Source organism: Protopterus annectens, chromosome 9.part0 (genome assembly GCF_019279795.1).
Source record: "Protopterus annectens isolate FY-2018-M chromosome 9.part0, PAN1.0, whole genome shotgun sequence".
Taxonomy (NCBI): domain Eukaryota; kingdom Metazoa; phylum Chordata; order Ceratodontiformes; family Protopteridae; genus Protopterus; species Protopterus annectens.
The window spans coordinates 237,182,409-237,201,102 of NC_056743.1; the positions used below are offsets into that span (position 1 = coordinate 237,182,409).

The 18,694-nt window shown below is 41.9% G+C and overlaps 1 protein-coding gene across 1 annotated transcript in view; it reads right to left on the reverse strand.

The window, feature by feature from the left end:
• STK33 (serine/threonine kinase 33) overlaps positions 1 to 18,694 on the reverse strand; it is a 247,610-nt gene that overhangs the window by 133,086 nt on the left and 95,830 nt on the right. Inside the window, exon 3 of the mRNA XM_044082810.1 lies at positions 13,950 to 14,063. Coding sequence (XP_043938745.1) covers positions 13,950 to 14,063 — 114 coding nt within the window. The remainder of the gene's footprint in view (positions 1 to 13,949; positions 14,064 to 18,694) is intronic.

Consider the following 18,694-nt stretch of genomic DNA (forward strand, 5'->3'; position numbering starts at 1 on the left):
CATGTGGGGTTATATACATTCTGGGATGTGGGTTTGGTGAGTTTAGATGGTATACAGGTCAGACCAAAAAAAAGTTATGATTAGAATTTTGGAACATTTGAGAAACATTAGAAGGGGTAATATAAGCTTCAGTTCAGTGGCAGAACATTTTACTGAAGCCCTTTCGGGAAATTTTGATTCCTTATTTTTTAGCGTGTTAGCCCAGCCATCTGGCAACTGTGCTAGTGGTACTCTATTTGCCAATACATTACATCAGCTGGAGACTGCTTTTATTTATAATTTTGGAACCTTGGTATCACGTGGATTAAATCAGGAGGTGGTGGTAAATTTCTGAAGAAATTTCACTCGCATGTTTATATATGTATGTATGTATGTATGTATGTGTGTGTGTGTGTGTGTGTGTGTGTGTGTGTGTGTGTGTTGATATATATATATATATATATATATGCATGTATATATATATATATATATATATATATATATATATATATATATATATATATATATATATATATATATATATATATATATATATATATGCATATATATATATTTATTTATTTATTAATTATATGTATATTATATATGTATACACACATTTTTTATATATATTTTCGTATGGGTACATACACATTATGAGAGGGTGTTGTATTTTTTATGTAAACTTGGTTGAATTTTTTTAATGATGCTGTTACTGTAGAATTCATTGCGATTATGTTGCAATTTTGCTGCTGCTGAACTTCCATGGGAATACTGCAGTTTTTCAGGAGCAAGGGATGTGTTTATGTTGCACTGGTCACTTTAAAAATGGGATGTATACACAAATTTTGAAACAACTGTGTTTAACTGTCTAGTATATTTAAGCTTTACAATTTGATATTTTGATATCCCTTGAAGGCGAAATGCCAAGGTACCAGGATTAAAGCTGTTTGGTACTCTAAATCTGTGTATGACTTTTGAATTCACTGTTGTGTCAGATCTGATCCATCGGATCAGTCTCGGCCATTTTGCAAGTTCGTGTTCTTCAGCAAAGCTTGTGGGCCCTTTCTTACCCATAATGCAACCCCCTAGTTACCTCCGATATTGTCTGCCCTTAGACTGACAGAGAAGGGAGATATAGACATATGCAGAGGTGTGTATGATTTCCAAAAAATACGCAAAAGAATGAATTCTGAGGCTATATGCTTCTAAAGAACCCAATTTGTACTACTCTGTTTCCCAGGAGTAAAGGCTGGGAGCATGGAGGGGGAGTTGTGAGAACAACAGATGTAAGATATACATAGTGTGAGCCATTTTGACAAAGTAACTTTTGTTACTGGTTGACCTTTCCTAATGTCACAGTAAAATACAAAAAGATGATCTGATTTTCTTAATTCAGATGTCCTATGTAGGTAGAAATGCAACTGCCTGTGAACATCAAGGAGACATAGTGAGTATTCCCCTTTATTTTGGAAATTAGGGAAGAAAACTGGCAGCTCTATAGACTGGTTGAGGTTACTTTCCAACAACTTTCGGCAGAAAGGAGGGGTTCGTGCACAAAGAAATTCTGTCCTTGTGAAAAATTAGGTATGGGGACTTGGGAGACACAGCTTGTAATTCAGAAACTGATCTGGCTGATGTAACAGCTACTAAAAGAGCATTTTCCAGGAGACGTAGTTCAAATCGCATGTTGCTGATGGTTCAAGAGAGGAAAAGAAGTTAGACAGAATGAAATTGAGATCCCAGGGGGTGTTGGATTCTTATATGGTGGTCTTATCATAGTAGTCCTCTTCAAAAAAGCTTTACAAAGACTGACATTATTCCAGAACTATTTTCTCCTATATGAAAATTGGAAGTGGCTGCCAATTGAACTTGGCTGCAGCAGCTCCATGGTTGAAAAGCTTTGCCAAAAATTCTAGAATAGAATATATGGGTGCAGAAATAGGGTCTATGTGATTGGTTAGCCCATGTAACAAATCTATGCCATTTACTCCTGTACAATTTGTGTGTGGAAGTTTTATTATGAGAAGATAAGATGCGTTTGACTACAGAGGAAACCTGGCAATCAAGGGAAGTGGAGCAACCGAGCTGTTTTAGAAGGTCTGAAACAGGTTCAGAATCCATGGTTCATCCTGAAGATGAAACTGTGGAAAGGGGAAGCAACCAGATTTGATTAGGCCAATAGGGGGCAATTAGTATTATTGTTGTCTCCAACAAGCTGGCTTTCTGTAAGAACTTGGGGAATAGGAGGAAAGGTATAAAGTCGGCCCAGAGGCCAATCATGAACAAGTGCATCCCTTGGTAACTCCCCCATGGGAGGGATGACGGCAAAGTAGTTGCTGCATTTGGCATTATTGGGAGATGCAGAGAGATCGCAGCAAGGCTGGCCCTTCCAGAAAACCTCTTCTGTAACTTTTTGACTGAGGGACCACTCGTGCGGCCAAAGAATGGCCCTGCTCAATTTGTCGGCAATCACAAAGGATTTTCCCAGGATGTCCGTTGCTATACGAAAGTGGTTGGAAGCAGTTGCCCATTGCCAGACCCTTAGAGCTTCTCAACAAAGGGGATAAGAGTTGATTCCTACCGGTTTATGTACCAGACTACAGACATGTTGTCTGACTGGATTGCCATCGTACCTAGAGAGAGAGCGTCTTAAAATGCTTGCAACGCTAAAGGCACCATCCTGATCTCTAGAACGTTTATGAGCAAATGAGCCTGCTGCCAGATGCCTTGGACTGTCTTCCCTAGATAATGCCCCCCCCCCGTATCTGGGAAGCATCTGTGGTCACCGTGGCCCAGGGTTGATGGAGTATGAACTGGAGGTCTTGAGATATTAGAGGGAGTGAATCCACCATTAAAAGATCTTTCCTGCAAGCGTTTATTATTGTGTGTGACAATGGAAGTTCCAGGATTGACCATTGTGTGGAAAGTAACCACTGAATTGTTCTCAAGTGCAGACACACTAGAGGGGTGAGTACAATTGATGCAGCCATTTTCCCTAGTACTTGAACTAGTTTTGCAAAGGCTCGTGTCTTCCTGATTAATAGTCTTTCATAGTGGTGGATCACACACACAAAATATATTATGGAAAGGAATTGGACTATTTTACAGTCCGATAATGAAAAAGATAGGTGGAGTAAGACCACAATTTGCATATAAAAAAAAGAAGAATCTTAAAACAACTTTTATGTTTTAAAGATATGAATTATAAGGGGTTCAACTTAAAAAGAAAAAATACAGCTCCATGTTACAACTGTGCTTATTGTAAATGAATACGGATATGGAATATGTACATCATGTTCTTGGAACAAAATTTATGATGTGAAATTGTTCAATCTCGCCTTCATTCTTACTGATGGGTTTGGAGCTGATCCTCGGCTCCAAGTCATCCAATTTGCAAAGCTCGAGGTCTCAAACAGCTCGAGGCCGAAACCCTATCCACAATGCACCTCTACCTTCACCAGATCTAGTTTGCCGCTGCAACAGATCATGCATTTTCTACAGCTCAGGCCATTTTGTTTTCAGATAAGTGCATTTTTCTTGTAGTTTTGGACAGTTTTCTGGAAAGAAAAGATATTGTGTATTTCAATAAGGATAGGCTATCCTTAAATAGGTATTTTTTGTGCTTGTTTATTGCGCTACTTGAGGAAAGTTGACAGAACTTTGTATTTCTTTTTGGCGATTAGGCCCTGTTGGTGCCTTGTTAGTTTTCTCCCTATCCCGTTTAGCCAAAGTTAGGCTATCTTTAGTTTTTTGTTTTTTTTTTAAGTTTGTTACTAGAGCCGGTCAGGCTTATTTTCCTTTGCCAGGCTTTCTTCAAATTGTTTGAGATTTATTCCAATTGATATTATTGACAAGAGATATAGCTTTTTCTTTGAGATTGCTGCTAGGTGTCATTTGGCATAATGTCTGAAAAAGCTAAATCAGGGTTTAAAAATTGCCCTAAATGCAACCAGAAGATGTCTACCACCTGTGTTTACTGTTTGGGAGAGGTACATCTACAGGAAGTTTGTTCCATTTGCCATGGGTTCGTTGCCAGGCTTTTGGCTGAGAGGAAGAGGAAGCTGGTTGAGCGTTGACTTACCAAGTCTGCCTTTCAGTCCGACTTGGATACTGCTTCTCCAGGGAAACCAAAACCTTCATCAAAACCATTGTCTTCTGTTTCATCTGCTCTTCAGTTCAGAAGATTTCTAAAAAGATATTCCCGTTTCCTGTTTTTCGCCTGATTTGATCATGATCACCATAGACATTAAGGACCTCTTTTCGAGCATTCCTCACCAAGAAGGTATAGAGTGGTTTACAGAATTTCTCAGTAATGAAACCAGCCTCAACAATAAGCTTACAAATTTACTAACGGAGTTGATGGAGATGGTCCTGATGAACAACTTTATTTTTTTCAATGGCGAACTGTTCAGGCAACGTAAAGGGGTCGCCATGGGGGCATCTTGTGCCTCATTTTATGCTAACGTGGTGTTGCATAAATGGTAATACACATTTGTCTTGATGCCCCCCTGGCAGCAACATATCCTTTTTTACAAACGCTACCTGGATGACATTTGCATCCTCTGGGGAGGCTCAGAATGTGAGTTCAAAGAATTCTTCCAATATATCAACACCTCGACTGGTTTTCTACAATTCACATACACTGCTAGCCCTCAGGAGCTCCATTACTTGGACATTACCTTGTTCAAGGATTTCAACCAGAATACTTTCCATTCCAAATTATACCGCAAACCCACCTTTTCTAACTCATTGTTACACTTTGATAGTGCACACCCCTTATATCAGAAAAGGGGAATCATTAAAGGGCAACTCATAAGAGCGAGTAGAATCTGTAGCACTGATGAGGACTTTGTGTGTTCGAAGTTAAAACCTTGCGAGCCTTATTCCTGGAAAGAGGATATCCCCTAGAAATGTTTATGGGTTTAGTTGATGAGATCAAAGTATTGAGGAAAACCTTATACACACCTATTTTGGGAAAAGGACCAGAGTTGGCTATTCCATCAACTTCCAGAGTAGCCAACCACCCTACAAACAGTTTTATATACACCTATTCATCTAGTTCCAAAGAAATGGAGGAAACCATCAGAAACTACTGGCCGGTTCTAGCCCTTTATGAAGATTTCAAGGACCTTTTACCCCCCAGACCTAGTTTCGTTAGAAAAAGAGGCATCAACTTCAAAGAAATTTTTGAAAGGAAACCAGATAACAAAAAGAAGGTGAAACCATCTAAGGGCACTTACAAATGTGGCTCTTGTAGTCAATGCCATGCTTTAATGAACGTCGAATCCATGTACATTCCATCCAGGAGGTTTAGGACGAAACCAACTGGTTCCTACTCTTGTGGAAGCAAAGGGGGGGTATACCTGGGTATTTTTGTACCACGTGTTCGATTTTCTACGTGGGGAAGACTGAAAGAGAATTCAGGAGACGGATCTATGAACACTTAGATGACATGGCTAAACAGAAAGAAACTAATGCTTTTTTTAAGCATTCCCTTCTTTGCCCGGGTAGTATCATCAAATTCTTTGTTTTAGAAGTGGAACCGGATCTTAGCGGTGGTGACTGGGAATCCACCCTCGAGTACTTTGAGCTAGTATGGCAATTAAGGCTAGATGCAGGGAGACCACCTGGATTGAACGGTACTATTAGCATTAAACCCGTATTAAAGCTTAGAAGGGCACGATTATAGTTATTCCATCCTAACCAATTAGTTTTGTTGTCCCATGTTTACAAACACTATGCCCTTCTTTCACTACCACTTGGCACTTGCGCATTTTATCAGAACACACGACTTAGGGAAAAGGAAACTAGTGAATCTTGGGTCCCTAACTCCCACGCTCTTTTTTTCTTTGGTTTGATAACCTGACACTTGGTCCTAGGGTGCCTTTTTTGATGTGAACTATGAAAAAGAACCAAGACTCCTATTACAAACCAACATTAAATAAAATGCTCCCTCACACTTCTAACAGAATTTTGTCTCCCAGGTTCATCAAAACTTATGGATTTCCAACGTTTCCAATAGCAGTATTTTAAACTATTTTAATTTTTATTCTATTATATTTGAAACAGTGTTTTTAATGTTTTGTAATTGTATATGCATAATCCAGCTTTTAAATATATATATATTTTTTAACAATATAAGCTTTTACCTCATGTTTTAATCAATGCAAAGCCCCTTTAAGGAATCTAACAACTGATTGACAACACTTGTTTTCAATTAATGTGTTACCCATGGTTATATAAAAAGGTTTGGCTTCAGCAAATGCTTTTGTACTCACTTGAAAAAGCTCAGGATTACCCTGAGCGAAAGCGCTTGTGTTTATTTCTTCTTGGACTTACTTGAATAAAGGATTTTCGTATTCTACACCAGCTTTTGTTTTTTTGTTCCTGGTGGCTGTGGAGTCGTGTTACTTGGATTTCTGGCATCTTTTTGGATCTTCATGGTTGAGCGTTGACTTACCAAGTCTGCCTTTCAGTCAGACTTGGATACTGCTTCTCCAGGGAAACCAAAACCTTCATCAAAACCATCGTCTTCTGTTTCATCTGCTCTTCAGTTCAGAAGATTTCTAAAAAGGTGCCTGCCTCGGTTCCGCAGTCCTTGGAGCAGTTATATCAGGTAATTGGGTCGGAGCCAGTCCCCAGTTTTGGAACCGGTCTCTCAGGCATTAAGATCTCAGATTATGGGCTCACTGGCTCCTCCTTTAGCTTCCTCTTGAGCTTCCAGACTGTGATTCAGATGTGGATCGTGTGGTATGGAGACTGTTACAGAATCCACTGCTGGCTAAAATTCTGTTGGCTTTGACTCCGGCAATTTCAGAACAGACATCATTTCCTTTAATTTCTGCTCCTCCTCTGACTCGAATAGAGAGACATCGGAGCCAGAGAAATTCGTTCAATCGTTTGTGGAACTGTCGGTACAGACACTCACCTCGGACCTGTCGGTACTGACAACCCTGATGCAGCAGACTTTAGGAGCGGACACTCTCTCGTCGGCTCTGGAGAGGGGTGTTGAACAGATGCATCTGTTCCAACTCTTCACCTTGGTGCCTCAGCACAGATGAACTTGGCTTCCACCTCTGGCTCGAAGCCTGCAGTTTTGGTGAGGGAGGAGTCATCGGTGTCTTCGGACCCGGGTGCTCCCTTGCATTGGAACCGTGGTGCCTTCGATGCAATGAGGAGGGCTTTGCCCCCCCCCCCCCGACAGCCACAACCTCTGAAATGGCCACCTCCTCCCATAAGGCACCAGAATCTTTTCTGTCACTGCAGACCCACCTTAAGTGTAGGGACCCAGAGCCTCAGGAAGCCCCCTTGAAGCCCTGCTCTTCCGAGACCTCCCCAGAAGTACCCACTTTGGAGGTTCCTCAGAAAAGGTTATGCAAGAAGAGACATTTAGATTCCCCGCAGGAATCCATCACATCTGACACCGATTTGGAGGAATCAGAAGGGTCCCCAAAGTCCACCTCTGAGGATATCTCCTTTGCAGATATCCTAGAGATCCTTAAGCAGATGTGTGATTGGCAGGCCCTTAACCCTACTGAGGACAAATCAGTGCTCCTGAAGGCTTTTGGGTCTCGACCCTCCATCTTTTGGGTTTCTCCGCCCTTCAATGAGTTGATGGGCCTTTTATCTCAAAGGGCGTGGGAGTCACCAGATACTATGGAGCCCATTCCTAGGAGGCCCAACAAATACATATCAGCTCATGATAAAGGCTCGTTATCCAAGCCTATAGCCGTTGATGCCATGGTAGTTGCGGCAGCCACTAAGAAAGAGATGTCTGAGACCTCTACATCTAGCCATCCTCCTAATAGGATATCTAGAATTATGGACAGATACACTAAGCGTATCTTCAGTCCTTGAACTATCTAACCCACTTCACAAGGCTTCAGAGAGATTATCTGAAAGAGCTAGGAGATGCTCTCCAGGGTGCAGTAGCCGATACAGTGGCGGACAAAGTGACGTTTCAGCTTGCTACCCTCAATGCTATCATTAACTCTTCCATACGCCTCGTATAATACACAGCTGATGGGACGAGTAGGGCAGCGGGTACAGGAATTGCTCTTCAGAGGCATTCCTGGATGCGCTTATGTTCTTTTGCGGAACCTTTCAAGTCATTTGTGAATGCCCCATTAGATGGTTCTTCCCTTTTCGGACCAAAAGTTGAGACCCTCACTAGATGTGAGCAAGACGGAAAAAGACCATCATAGGAGTCTGTTTTTCCACCCCTACTAGACCTTACCCTAAAGGTCAACGGGGAGGATAAATGTTGTTCTGCAAAGCCCAAGGAGCCTTTCCGAACTCACGAGATGAAACCTCCTCCAGGGGCAGAGGAGGGGACAATGATGGAAGAAGTCGTCCACGCAGCAGAGGGCATCCGTAGAACCAGGGCAACAAGGATCAGTTCCTTGGGAAGCCTTACCAGTGCTCCTGAAAGGAGGCCCGAATGTCCTGCTCTGGAGGCAGTTGGGGGACATTTATCTTTATACCTAGGCACCTGGCTCAAAATTTCAAAAGACAGATGGGTACAAAATGTCATATCCAGAGGCTATTTCATCCCCGTTCATACCCACCCCAAACCAACAAAAGGAATCCCGGACGTTCCATCCAGTCTATGGGATGTTGCAACAGTAGAGGTTCAAAAACTATTCGAAAATAAAAAAGAGTGTCATCCAACCAGTCCTGGCAGACCAGCAAGGATCCAGAACTTACTCAAGATTCTTTTTGGTGCCAAAGAAAACAGGGGACTGGAGACCAATTTAAGAATTAAGCAGACTCAACAAGTATGTAGAAAAGGCAAAGTTCCGGGTGGTCACGCTTGAGTATATAAACCCGTTCCTAGGGAAAGACAATTTGATGTGCTCAATAGATCTTTAGGATGCGTACTACCATATCAAAATGGCCAAGCCATCCAGGGATCACCTGCCCTTCAGGCTGGGAGCCAGTCAATTCCAGTTTTGGGCCCTGCACTTTGGTCTCACTACAGCCCCCAGAGTGTTCAGCAAATATATGGCAAGGAATCCAGGTTTTTCTATATTTGGACTGGCTCCTCACCGCACTCATCAGGCATCAGCAATGAATCACCCCAGTTCTGATGACCAACTCTTGCAAGGATGATCTTCGGTGGTGGCTAACATCCAAGTCGGTGACCATGGGACATCCCTTTGTCCTTCCGGTTCCAGTTGCAATGGTGACAGCGGACGCCTCCCTGATCGGGTGGGGGGGGACATTATCAGGGACGGACAGCCCAAGGTACATGGCAGGTTCACGAGGCTCAATTGCACATAAACGTCCTAGAGAGGAGAGTGGCTCTTAGCATTGCAGTCCATTCAAGACTCTTCCTCTAAGAACAATTGCAATCCAGTCAGACATGTCCGTAGTCTGGTATATAAACAAACAAGGTGGAACCAGATCTTATCCCCTATGTAGAGAGGCTCTCAGACTATGGAAATGGGCAGAGTCCACCCAGCGCTTTGTGACAGCAACACACATCCCGGGAAAATCCAACATGATAGCTGAGAGAGTCAGCAGAGCAATTCTATTGCCTCACGTGTTGTCCCTCAAGTAGGAAGTACAGGAAATGATTTTCCGCAGATGGGGCCAGCCTTGCTGCGACCTCTTTGTGACTCCCATAAACACCAAATGCAACTACATTGCCCTGATCCCTCAACAGGGACAGTCCCAGAGGAACGTGCACGATTGGCCTCCGGGACTCCTTTATGTCTTCCCTCCCTTTCCAGATTCCCAAAGTTTTGCACAAAGCCAGTTTTCTGGGCAGGACACATGTTAATAGCCCCATACTGGCCTCGTCAAATCTGGTTCCCCTTTCTGAAGCCTCATCTAGTAGAAGAACCTTGGATCTTGGACCCAGTGCCAGATCTTCTGACCCAATCGTCAGGAGCTCTTCACCCTTTTCTTCAGTCCAAACTGCTCCAATTCCCAGAATAGCCAAGTTCCAAAATTTATCAAAGGAAGCTCAACATATTCTTTTGTCCTCACAAGTCTTCAACCAGGATACTATACCTCAGTGGAAGAGGTTTTCAATATGGGTCAGCAGAGTAACATTGACCCTTTTCTAGGCTCCATATCAGATATCTTAGAGTTTCTGACCAAACTGTTCAATAAAGGAGCTGCAGCAGCAAACATCCAGGTACAACTGGCTGTTGTATCTAATTTCCATATAGGTGATTCAGGAAACGGTATGTCCCACAAGTTGGCAAAGGTCTTTTTGAAGGGTACTATGCATCTAGAACCACCAATTAGATCACCTACCGCTCCATGGAATCTGAATTTAGTCCTATCCAATATTATTCTCCCGTCTTTTGAACCTGCGTCTTCCTGTGAGCTGAAATATCTTTCTTGGAAGACAATTTTCTTGGTGGCCATTACATCTGCACGAAGAATTTCGGAGTTGCAAGCCCTTTCAGTTAAGCACTCGTATTTGATATTCCACAAAGATAGGGTTTCCCTCAGGACGTACCCTTCGTTCTAAGCAAAAATTTGTTCAGAAAACACGCAATCAGGCAATTGAATTACCAGTTTTCTTTCCCAATCACACAAACCAATTGGAATATATGCTTCAAAATGTTGACATCCACAGACAACTTTGTTTCTATTTAGACAGGACAAAGGACCATAAAAGAGCTGATCAGTTAGTCTCCTTCTCAGATTCTAAGAAAGGTGCAGTGGTATCTAAATCTACCTTATCTAAATGGCTTTCTGATTGTATATCCTTTATATACCACGAGGCAGACATTTCTTTCGAGAGCTAAGTCAAGGCTCATTCAACCACAGGTGTTTATTTCCAAAGCTTTTTTGGCCAGATTACCTATTGATTCTATTTGTGCAGCTGCCACATGGTCAAGACCACATACCTTCACAACTCACTACAAAGAAGACAAGGCCTCTAGGGACAGGGCTTTATTTGGTTCTGCTGTCCTTAGACAGGTTCTCCTGTGAGCCACCCAAGAATGTGGTGCTGGGGACGCTACCCATCAGTAAGAATGAAGGTGGGATTGACTAACTTCACATAAAGAAGTTATCTACTTACCATAATGTTCCATGTGAGTTGTTCTTCTCACCTTCATTCTTACGACCTGCCCACCTACCCCCATCCAATGTCTGGAAGTTCGAGAGAAGCTCTACGTTGATTTTGTTTCTTCTGAGTTTCCTCTCACTAGTTGTCTTTAGGATTTCCTTCGAAATCCGATTTAGATTTACCACTAGTTGGCAGCAAACAAGATCTGTGGAAGGTAGAGGTGCATTGTGGGATACGGTTTCGGCCTCAAGCTAAGAGACCTCAAGCTTTGCTAATTGGCCAAACTCGCATGGAACGTTATGGTAAGTACATAGCTTCTTTTTTAGAACTTTTGCTATATGTACAGCTGAGAATGTCATCTATCTTGCGAATTGTGTAAAATGCACCCGTTTCTATATAGGTAAGACAAATTGTAGGTTTAAAGGAAGAATTGCCTCACACATTTTGGAAATCTGTGGAGGAATAGAGACTACTGCTCTAAACACAGTTTGGATAATTGGAATGAGCATATGTCTAAATTTAGGGTATTACAAAGGGTGTATTTAAATAAAAGAGGGGGTGATGTAAATAAAACTGAAGTTGCCGAGTACAAGTGGATAAACTTTTTTAGAGGTGATATGCCACCGGGCCTCAATTAAATTACTAGTATTAAACCCATTTTGAAAATGAAGCACTCCTTTTATGCTTAGTTGGGTTATTGCACTTTTAAAGTATGATTGGTGTCTTAATTATGTATTTTGATTGGCTGGCAAGAATTACTTAAACAGTGAACTTGAGATGTTGTTTAATGTACTGAATTATTGTGTGGATGTTCGTGCCTTGGTTTGTTTGTTTTTGGGTAACAGTCTCCAAGAAAATAAGGAATATTACTTACAAGGAGGAAAGGGTTAGAACATCCTCTAACTGAAACGGACGTTCGTTGGACGTCCTCTAACTTAAATGGACACTACTATTACAGATAAAAGAAAGGGTAACTACAGTCACTACAAATTAAAAAAAAATATTTCAAGATAAAGATTTTTTAGAGAGTTTCTTTGGGAATACAAGGAAGAAAAATATTAAGCAGCTCAGAGCTGCATCCAATCTGTTAGCTGTGCAGCAAATGAGATCTCAGGTAACTAGGGGGTTGGATTATGGGTAAGAAAGGGCTCACGAGTTTTGCTGAAGACCTCAAGCTTGCAGAATGGCAGAGACGGATCCAAAGAATCAGATCCAACCCATCAGTGAGAATAAAGGTGATATTTAAACTTATTAATGTGTTGTCAAACATAAAATGTCATTCGTTCAACCAACGTTGCAGGAGCAAAACAGCACAACGCACTCTAACAACATGCTTAGACTGGCCACAAGAGCAAGCTCACAAGAACAAGATTCTCAAATCAATAGTTGACGATCCACAGGCCCAATCCCATATGGTAATAGATTCTAATTTAAAGCATGACTTTCCTACACTTAAACATCCATTAGCGATGACAGCAAACCCTCAATGGAAGATTTTTGCCAACAATGTCAAACAGAAGGATTTAAACAGACCGACTATGCAAAGTCAAACACACAAAGCAAAAAGAACAGGTGGACTATGAACTAACGGAAGACTAATATTTTGCCCTCAGTCATAGTTTGGCATTCAGCCCACATGCAAAAATTGGCATAGCTCAAACTCTTATGGAAGTTAAACTCTTTACAAGGAAGCGGAATACCTGAAACTGTTTGGAACCTCTGATTCAAATGAACTAAGGCCTTGTAGTTGAAGCAGCACATTTATTCCTCCCATAATGCAGTTATACAAGCATTTGAGAAAGCAACAGAAAAAAATATTTATGAATTACGTACAACTGATAAATCTTTTTACAACCTAACACAATCACAAAAAGAGGCAATAATGATCTTTGCAAAAATAATAACTTGATAATAAAAGGAGAAAAAGGTGGTGGTGTTGGCGTGGTTGTTTTGAACACATTCTACTATGTTTCTTCAGTATTACATATGCTGGATTCTGACGAATACAGAAGGATTACATGTGATGAGTTATATCAAATAATTAAGAAAGTTACTGAACATACAGAGAATCTGTCTGTAGAAAAACAAATAACCTTTAACATTATTTACTGGTCACTAAACTATTATCGCCATTTATTTACAGATTCTGACAAATATATAATCATTTATCGGAACCACCAATGAGACCGATTGTGTTGGTTCATGGTTGGGTGACAGAAGCAATCTCTAAATTCTTAGAGGAAGTAGAGGAAGCCAAATGGATTTTGCGTTTTAATGCAAACTCTACACCTGGATTCAATTTTTTTATGTTAAAACCCTATTTATGTCATTTAGAAAAATAAGTACATTTGATCAAGTAATTTTTAACATTCCATTTATTGAAGCACACAATGGCTTTAATTGATTCTTGCCTGCTGAAGCCTATAAGACAAAAGTTTTAATCACGTTAATAAAGTATTTTGTGTGTTTACAGCGTTTACAGTTACTTAGCTGTGGTTCCAACTGAACTTTATATTTACAGATTTTTGGTGTGGATTATGCAAGCAGCACATTTTGTTTGTTTCCATTCACTGGGGACAGAAGAGTATGTAAAAGCCTCATCAATGACTAACGGGGAGCAGAAGGCATCACAAAGCTGCAAGTGTATCCTCCTCAAAGAAAGGATTACAGCCTACATGCACAAGACATTTGACTATATCCATCACAAAGTAATTAAAAAGCTTTATTTTACTTTACTATCCAATTATTGATTTACCAATGCTTCAAGTTGCAATTCTGCTCTAATATCCTCATTCAGTTGTTAGAAATCAACAATGTGCAGACACTCGGATATGACATTTCATTTAGACATTTTTTCATAATTGACTAATTTTTCTCCTGCATGTTCTTTAAGTATTGTGGACTTGAAAATAGAAAAATGGCATAAAATGATTACCTTTTCTCTGTTCACTTTCTTGATTGCCCACTTCTTGCCAGTTTCAATTTTAGTTGCCTCAAACACTATGCCAAAATTGCCTTGTCCCAGTTTCTTCCCGAACATATAGATCTGCTATATGAACAATGTTAAGGAGTGAGATACTGAAGATTAAGATTAAAGCAGATTTCAACTCATCTATCTTGAGTGCAATGTCTCACTAATTCTCACCAGAAAACATCTAGGAGTCTTAAAAGTTTTACTCACTAGGGAAAGAAGTACACAAAGTTAAACACCCACCTTCTAAACTGCTGTGATTTACAAAATGTTAGTTTTTATTAGCAAATTAAGTACTGGTAGTTACAAAAATCCAACACTTGGAACAACCACCCATTCAACAATTGTTCCTTTAAAACAGAGTAGGTTCTCTATTTCTTTCAGTATGTTAAGCAAATCAAAAAGTGCATAAAAATATATACATGAAAGAAAACAATAGTACAGTTGTGTACACTTACCATAAATGTAGATGCTAGAGTATATTCACTGTTGCAGTCATCACACTTGGGTTTATCTGCATCCAGGTAGCCCTCTGTCGGCCCGCATACCAGAGTCTTGGGATTTCTGCATCAAATGCTGTCACTTCTTCCATGATTTCAGGTCATCAGTGGTATAAAAACAGGCAGAAGACACCATTACATCAGTTTTTCTTGCCCCAGATGTCAGGAGCACCCAAATATGAAAAGTATATGGTGGGGAACACCACTAGTAAAAAGTAAATACCACTGCCATTACAAATGGCCATAGAGTGGTGAGGTAGAAAGGATGGAGAAAACCAGGGGGCTGGAGGGAGGGAAACAGAACTGCGACAGTGAATACACTAACATCTACATGTATGTTAAGTGTACACAACTGTACCATGTTATTTGTGTTTCACTGTTGCAGTTATCACACTTGGGTTGATTCCCAAAGCTGAGGAAGGGTGGAGGCAGTCAAGAAGTGTTGGGGCTGGCTAGCAAGCCTTGTAAGACTGCTGTAGCAAATCCAGCTCTGTATGTAGAAAAAATAGTTAAGTGGTAATGCTTGGTGAAGGTGTGCACAGAACTCCAGGTTGCAGCTTCCAGAATTTCTCTGGTAGGGACTCCCTTGAAAAATGCTGTAGAGGTGAAAGTAGCCCTAGTGGAATGTGGTCTGATCCCCTGTGGGGTAGGTTTTTCATGGTGCTTGTAGCAGAAATGGATGCAGTGTGCTATCCATTTGGAAATGGTTTGTTTTGAAATGGCCTTGCCCTCTGACCCTGTGGCAAAGCTGATTAGCAGCTGGTCAGATTTTCTGAAAGGTTTAGTACTGTAGAACCCGAGCTGTCTGTGCACATCCAAGAACTGCAGGATCCTTTCCCCTTTATTCTGAGGATTAGGGAAGAAGGTTGGCAAATGGATGGATTGGTTTAGAGCAACAATGGAAACCACCTTAGACATAAAGGACTGGTTAGTCCTGAGGGAAACCATATCAGCATGGAAAATAATGAAGGGTTCCACAGCCATTAGCGCCTGTAACTCAGACACTCTTCTTGCTGAAGTTATGGCTAAAAGCAAGGCTGATTTCCAAGAGAAATTTTAACCCTGCTGAAGCGGCAGGTTCAAAAGGGGGGGGGGTTGTGAGCTTTTCCAGTACAAAGTTAAGGTCCCAGGGAGGGGTGGGTGCTCTCCTAGGGGGCCTTCCGCTGTTAGCCCCTCTCAAGAACGGTTTGAGATGGTGAGAAGGTGGCTCAGTATTATAATGAGCTGAGATGGCAGAAGCATGAATCTTAATGGAAGAGAAGGATAAGCATCTGTGGAGTAGCTCTGCTAGGTAATCCAGGATTAGATGTAAGGAGGGCACTGCTGTGTCCTTTCCGTGAGATTGATTCCAAGAACAATATCCTTTCCACTTTTCAGCATAGGATTTCCTAGTACTAGGCCTTCCGGCTTCAAGAATGATGTCCAGCATTTGTTTGCTGCGGGTTGCTGGTGGTGTATTCAGGGGATAAGTCAGGCGGCAAGGTTTAGGGTTTGCAACTGTAGATGCAAAATCTGTCCCTCCTGCTGAGACAGCAGGCTAGGAATCTGGTGAAGGTGCCAGGGTGGCACTTATCAGACTGCGTAAAAGTGAGTACCAGTACTGGCATGGCCAGTCTGGGGCAATAAGAATTGCCCTTGGCCTGTCCTGTTTGATCTTGAGTAGTACTTTTGAGAGGAGGGGCAGAAAGGGAAAGGCATAAATTGAGAGGTTTTCCCATTGGAAGGATAGGGCATCCACCTTCCAAGGCCCTGTTGTGAGGGTTTCTGGTGCAGATTTTGCTCAACTGGTGATTCTCAGGGGAGGCAAAGAGGTCCACATCCAGTCTTCCCCCCCACCTGTGGATTACAAGGTTGAAGGTGTTGGGCTCCAATTTCCACTCATGTGGGTCTAGGAGATTTCTGCTTAAATCGTCTGCCAGAGAATTTTGTTTGCCTGGCAGGAATTGAGCTTGTAGATGCACTTGGTTGCTCAAAGCTGTGTTCTACAGGGCCATGGCTAACCTGCAGAGTGGGTAAGAATGGGTTCCCCTCTGCTTATGTACCACACAACTGTGGTGTTGTCTATTTTTATCAGCAACTGTCCTAAAAGGATTAGGTATTTGAAGGCTGTCGGAGCATTCTGTACAGCTAGCATCTCTTTTTGATGTGCAGGACAATTTGGCCTGGGCTCCAGTGGCCCTGAATGCATTTGCCTGCCATGTGAGCCCCCCCATGCACAGTCTGATGCGTCTGTAATCAGAGTTTGGGTGGCAAGGGGTTGAGTGAAAGGCAGTCCCTTGTTGTGGATGCATGCTTCTGCCCACCATAGGAACTCTGCCCTTAGACAAGGTATGAGTGGAATGATTGTTTCCAGGTCTTGAGAATGCTGGCACCAGAGACTTTTTAAGTACCATTGGAGTCTTGCATATGGAATTAGCAGAATACATGAGGCCATGAACCCTAGTGCTTGCAGTATTTTCCTTGCAGATATCTGGGTTCTGGTGGCCAGTTATTTCAAGTAGTTGGTCAGATAGACCTGTTTTTCTGGAGTGAGAAATGCCATCTGGGAAGTTGTATCTAAGCTTGCCATCAGGAATACAATCTTTTGACTGGGCACCAGTTGTGTTTTTTTTTCATTGATGGTGTACCCCAATGAAGTGATAAGGCTTTTTACAAATGCCAGGTGCTGAAGGAGCAATTCCCGACTGTCCGCTGAATCAGGAAAACGTCCAAGTATGGGAAAATTTGGATATTTCGCTGCCTGCAATATACAATGGCTGGAGCCAGGCACTTTGTGAATACTCAGGGCACAGTAGATAAGCCAAAGGAAAGTGCAGAGAACTGATAGTGCATAGAGCATGCCCTGAAGCATAGATATTAGCTGCATGACTCTCTTATAGGGATGTGCAGATAAGCTTCTTTTAAGTCTAGAGTGACTAATCAGGCATCCCTGGCTAGTATATAGGGAGAAGCTGTTGCAGGGTAAGCATTGTGAATTTTGAGACCACCAGAAAGGCGTTGAGAACTGATAGATCCAAGAAAGGGTGCCAAGAGCCCTCTTTTCTGGGCACCAGGAAAAGTCTGGAGTAGAAACCCTGCCCACTTTGTTCTACTGGAACAGGTTGAATAGCTCTGACATTGAGCAAGGAAAGCACCTGCTTTTGAGCCTCTGCCCACTGGTTTGGAGGAAGGTCTGGAAACCTGTTTGGGGTTGGCAGTGAGTGGAAGTAGAATCATACCACCCCTGGGATACAATGTTTAGGACCCATCGGTCCTGAGTAATGGCCATCCAGTTTTTTTGCATGCAGGGCAAGTTTTCCTCCTAGGGGCACAAGTAATTGGGGAGGGCTGGGAAGGATAATTGAAAAGTCATTGTGAACTTTTTCCATAAGGGGGCAACTTACCACTCCTCCTTTTTGTGGTGGGAAGACTCCATTGTTTAGATCTCTGCATACTCTGAGACTGTAGTCTGGGTGGTCTGTTTCCCCTGGGTTTGGTCTAAGAAGGCCTAGAAGGGGCTGGAAAGGACCAATTTTCAGAAGGCCAATGCCTACTGAATCTAGGTGGCTGCACTTGTAAGAATTCTTTGGATAGATTTAGCTTTTTCTTCCCGCTTTTTAAGAACAACTTCTGCTTTGGTACCAAACAAACAGTCCTGATTTAAAGGAGCATCTAGTAATTTTGATTTGACATGATCTGGCAAGGTTTGTTCCTTCACCCAAACATGCCTTCTCAGTACAAACCCCATGACTGCAGCCCTGCAAGATGCTTCTAGGGCATCAAAGCCACACTGCAAAGTATGCTTACTAATTTGTTTTGCAAAATGCAACAACTCTTGTAAATCTTTATTTTCTGCACAATCTGGAAGTAACACCATTTTTTGTTTAATTCGTTCCATATGTTGCTGGTACTTCAACATGTGAAACTGGCAATTCAATGCCCTGATGGCAAGAGTTGCAGCAGTATTTACCTTCTTACCCCATCTGTGTAAAGCTCTGGAATCCCCGTCTGAAGGAGTAGGGGTTTTGGCTGTAGTAGTCTTAATGCTTTAGGTCCCTGGGAAATGGTCTCTGGATCCACAGTAGGATTCTTAGAGAGAAATTTGTGAGAATCAGGTACTCTGTAGTACCAGTCAAGTTTTCTAGGGGCCGATGGTAAATTGTCTGGAGTAAGACTGGATTCCATTCAGACATCTACAATATCCAGGACAGGGGGTATAGCTAGGGGGGG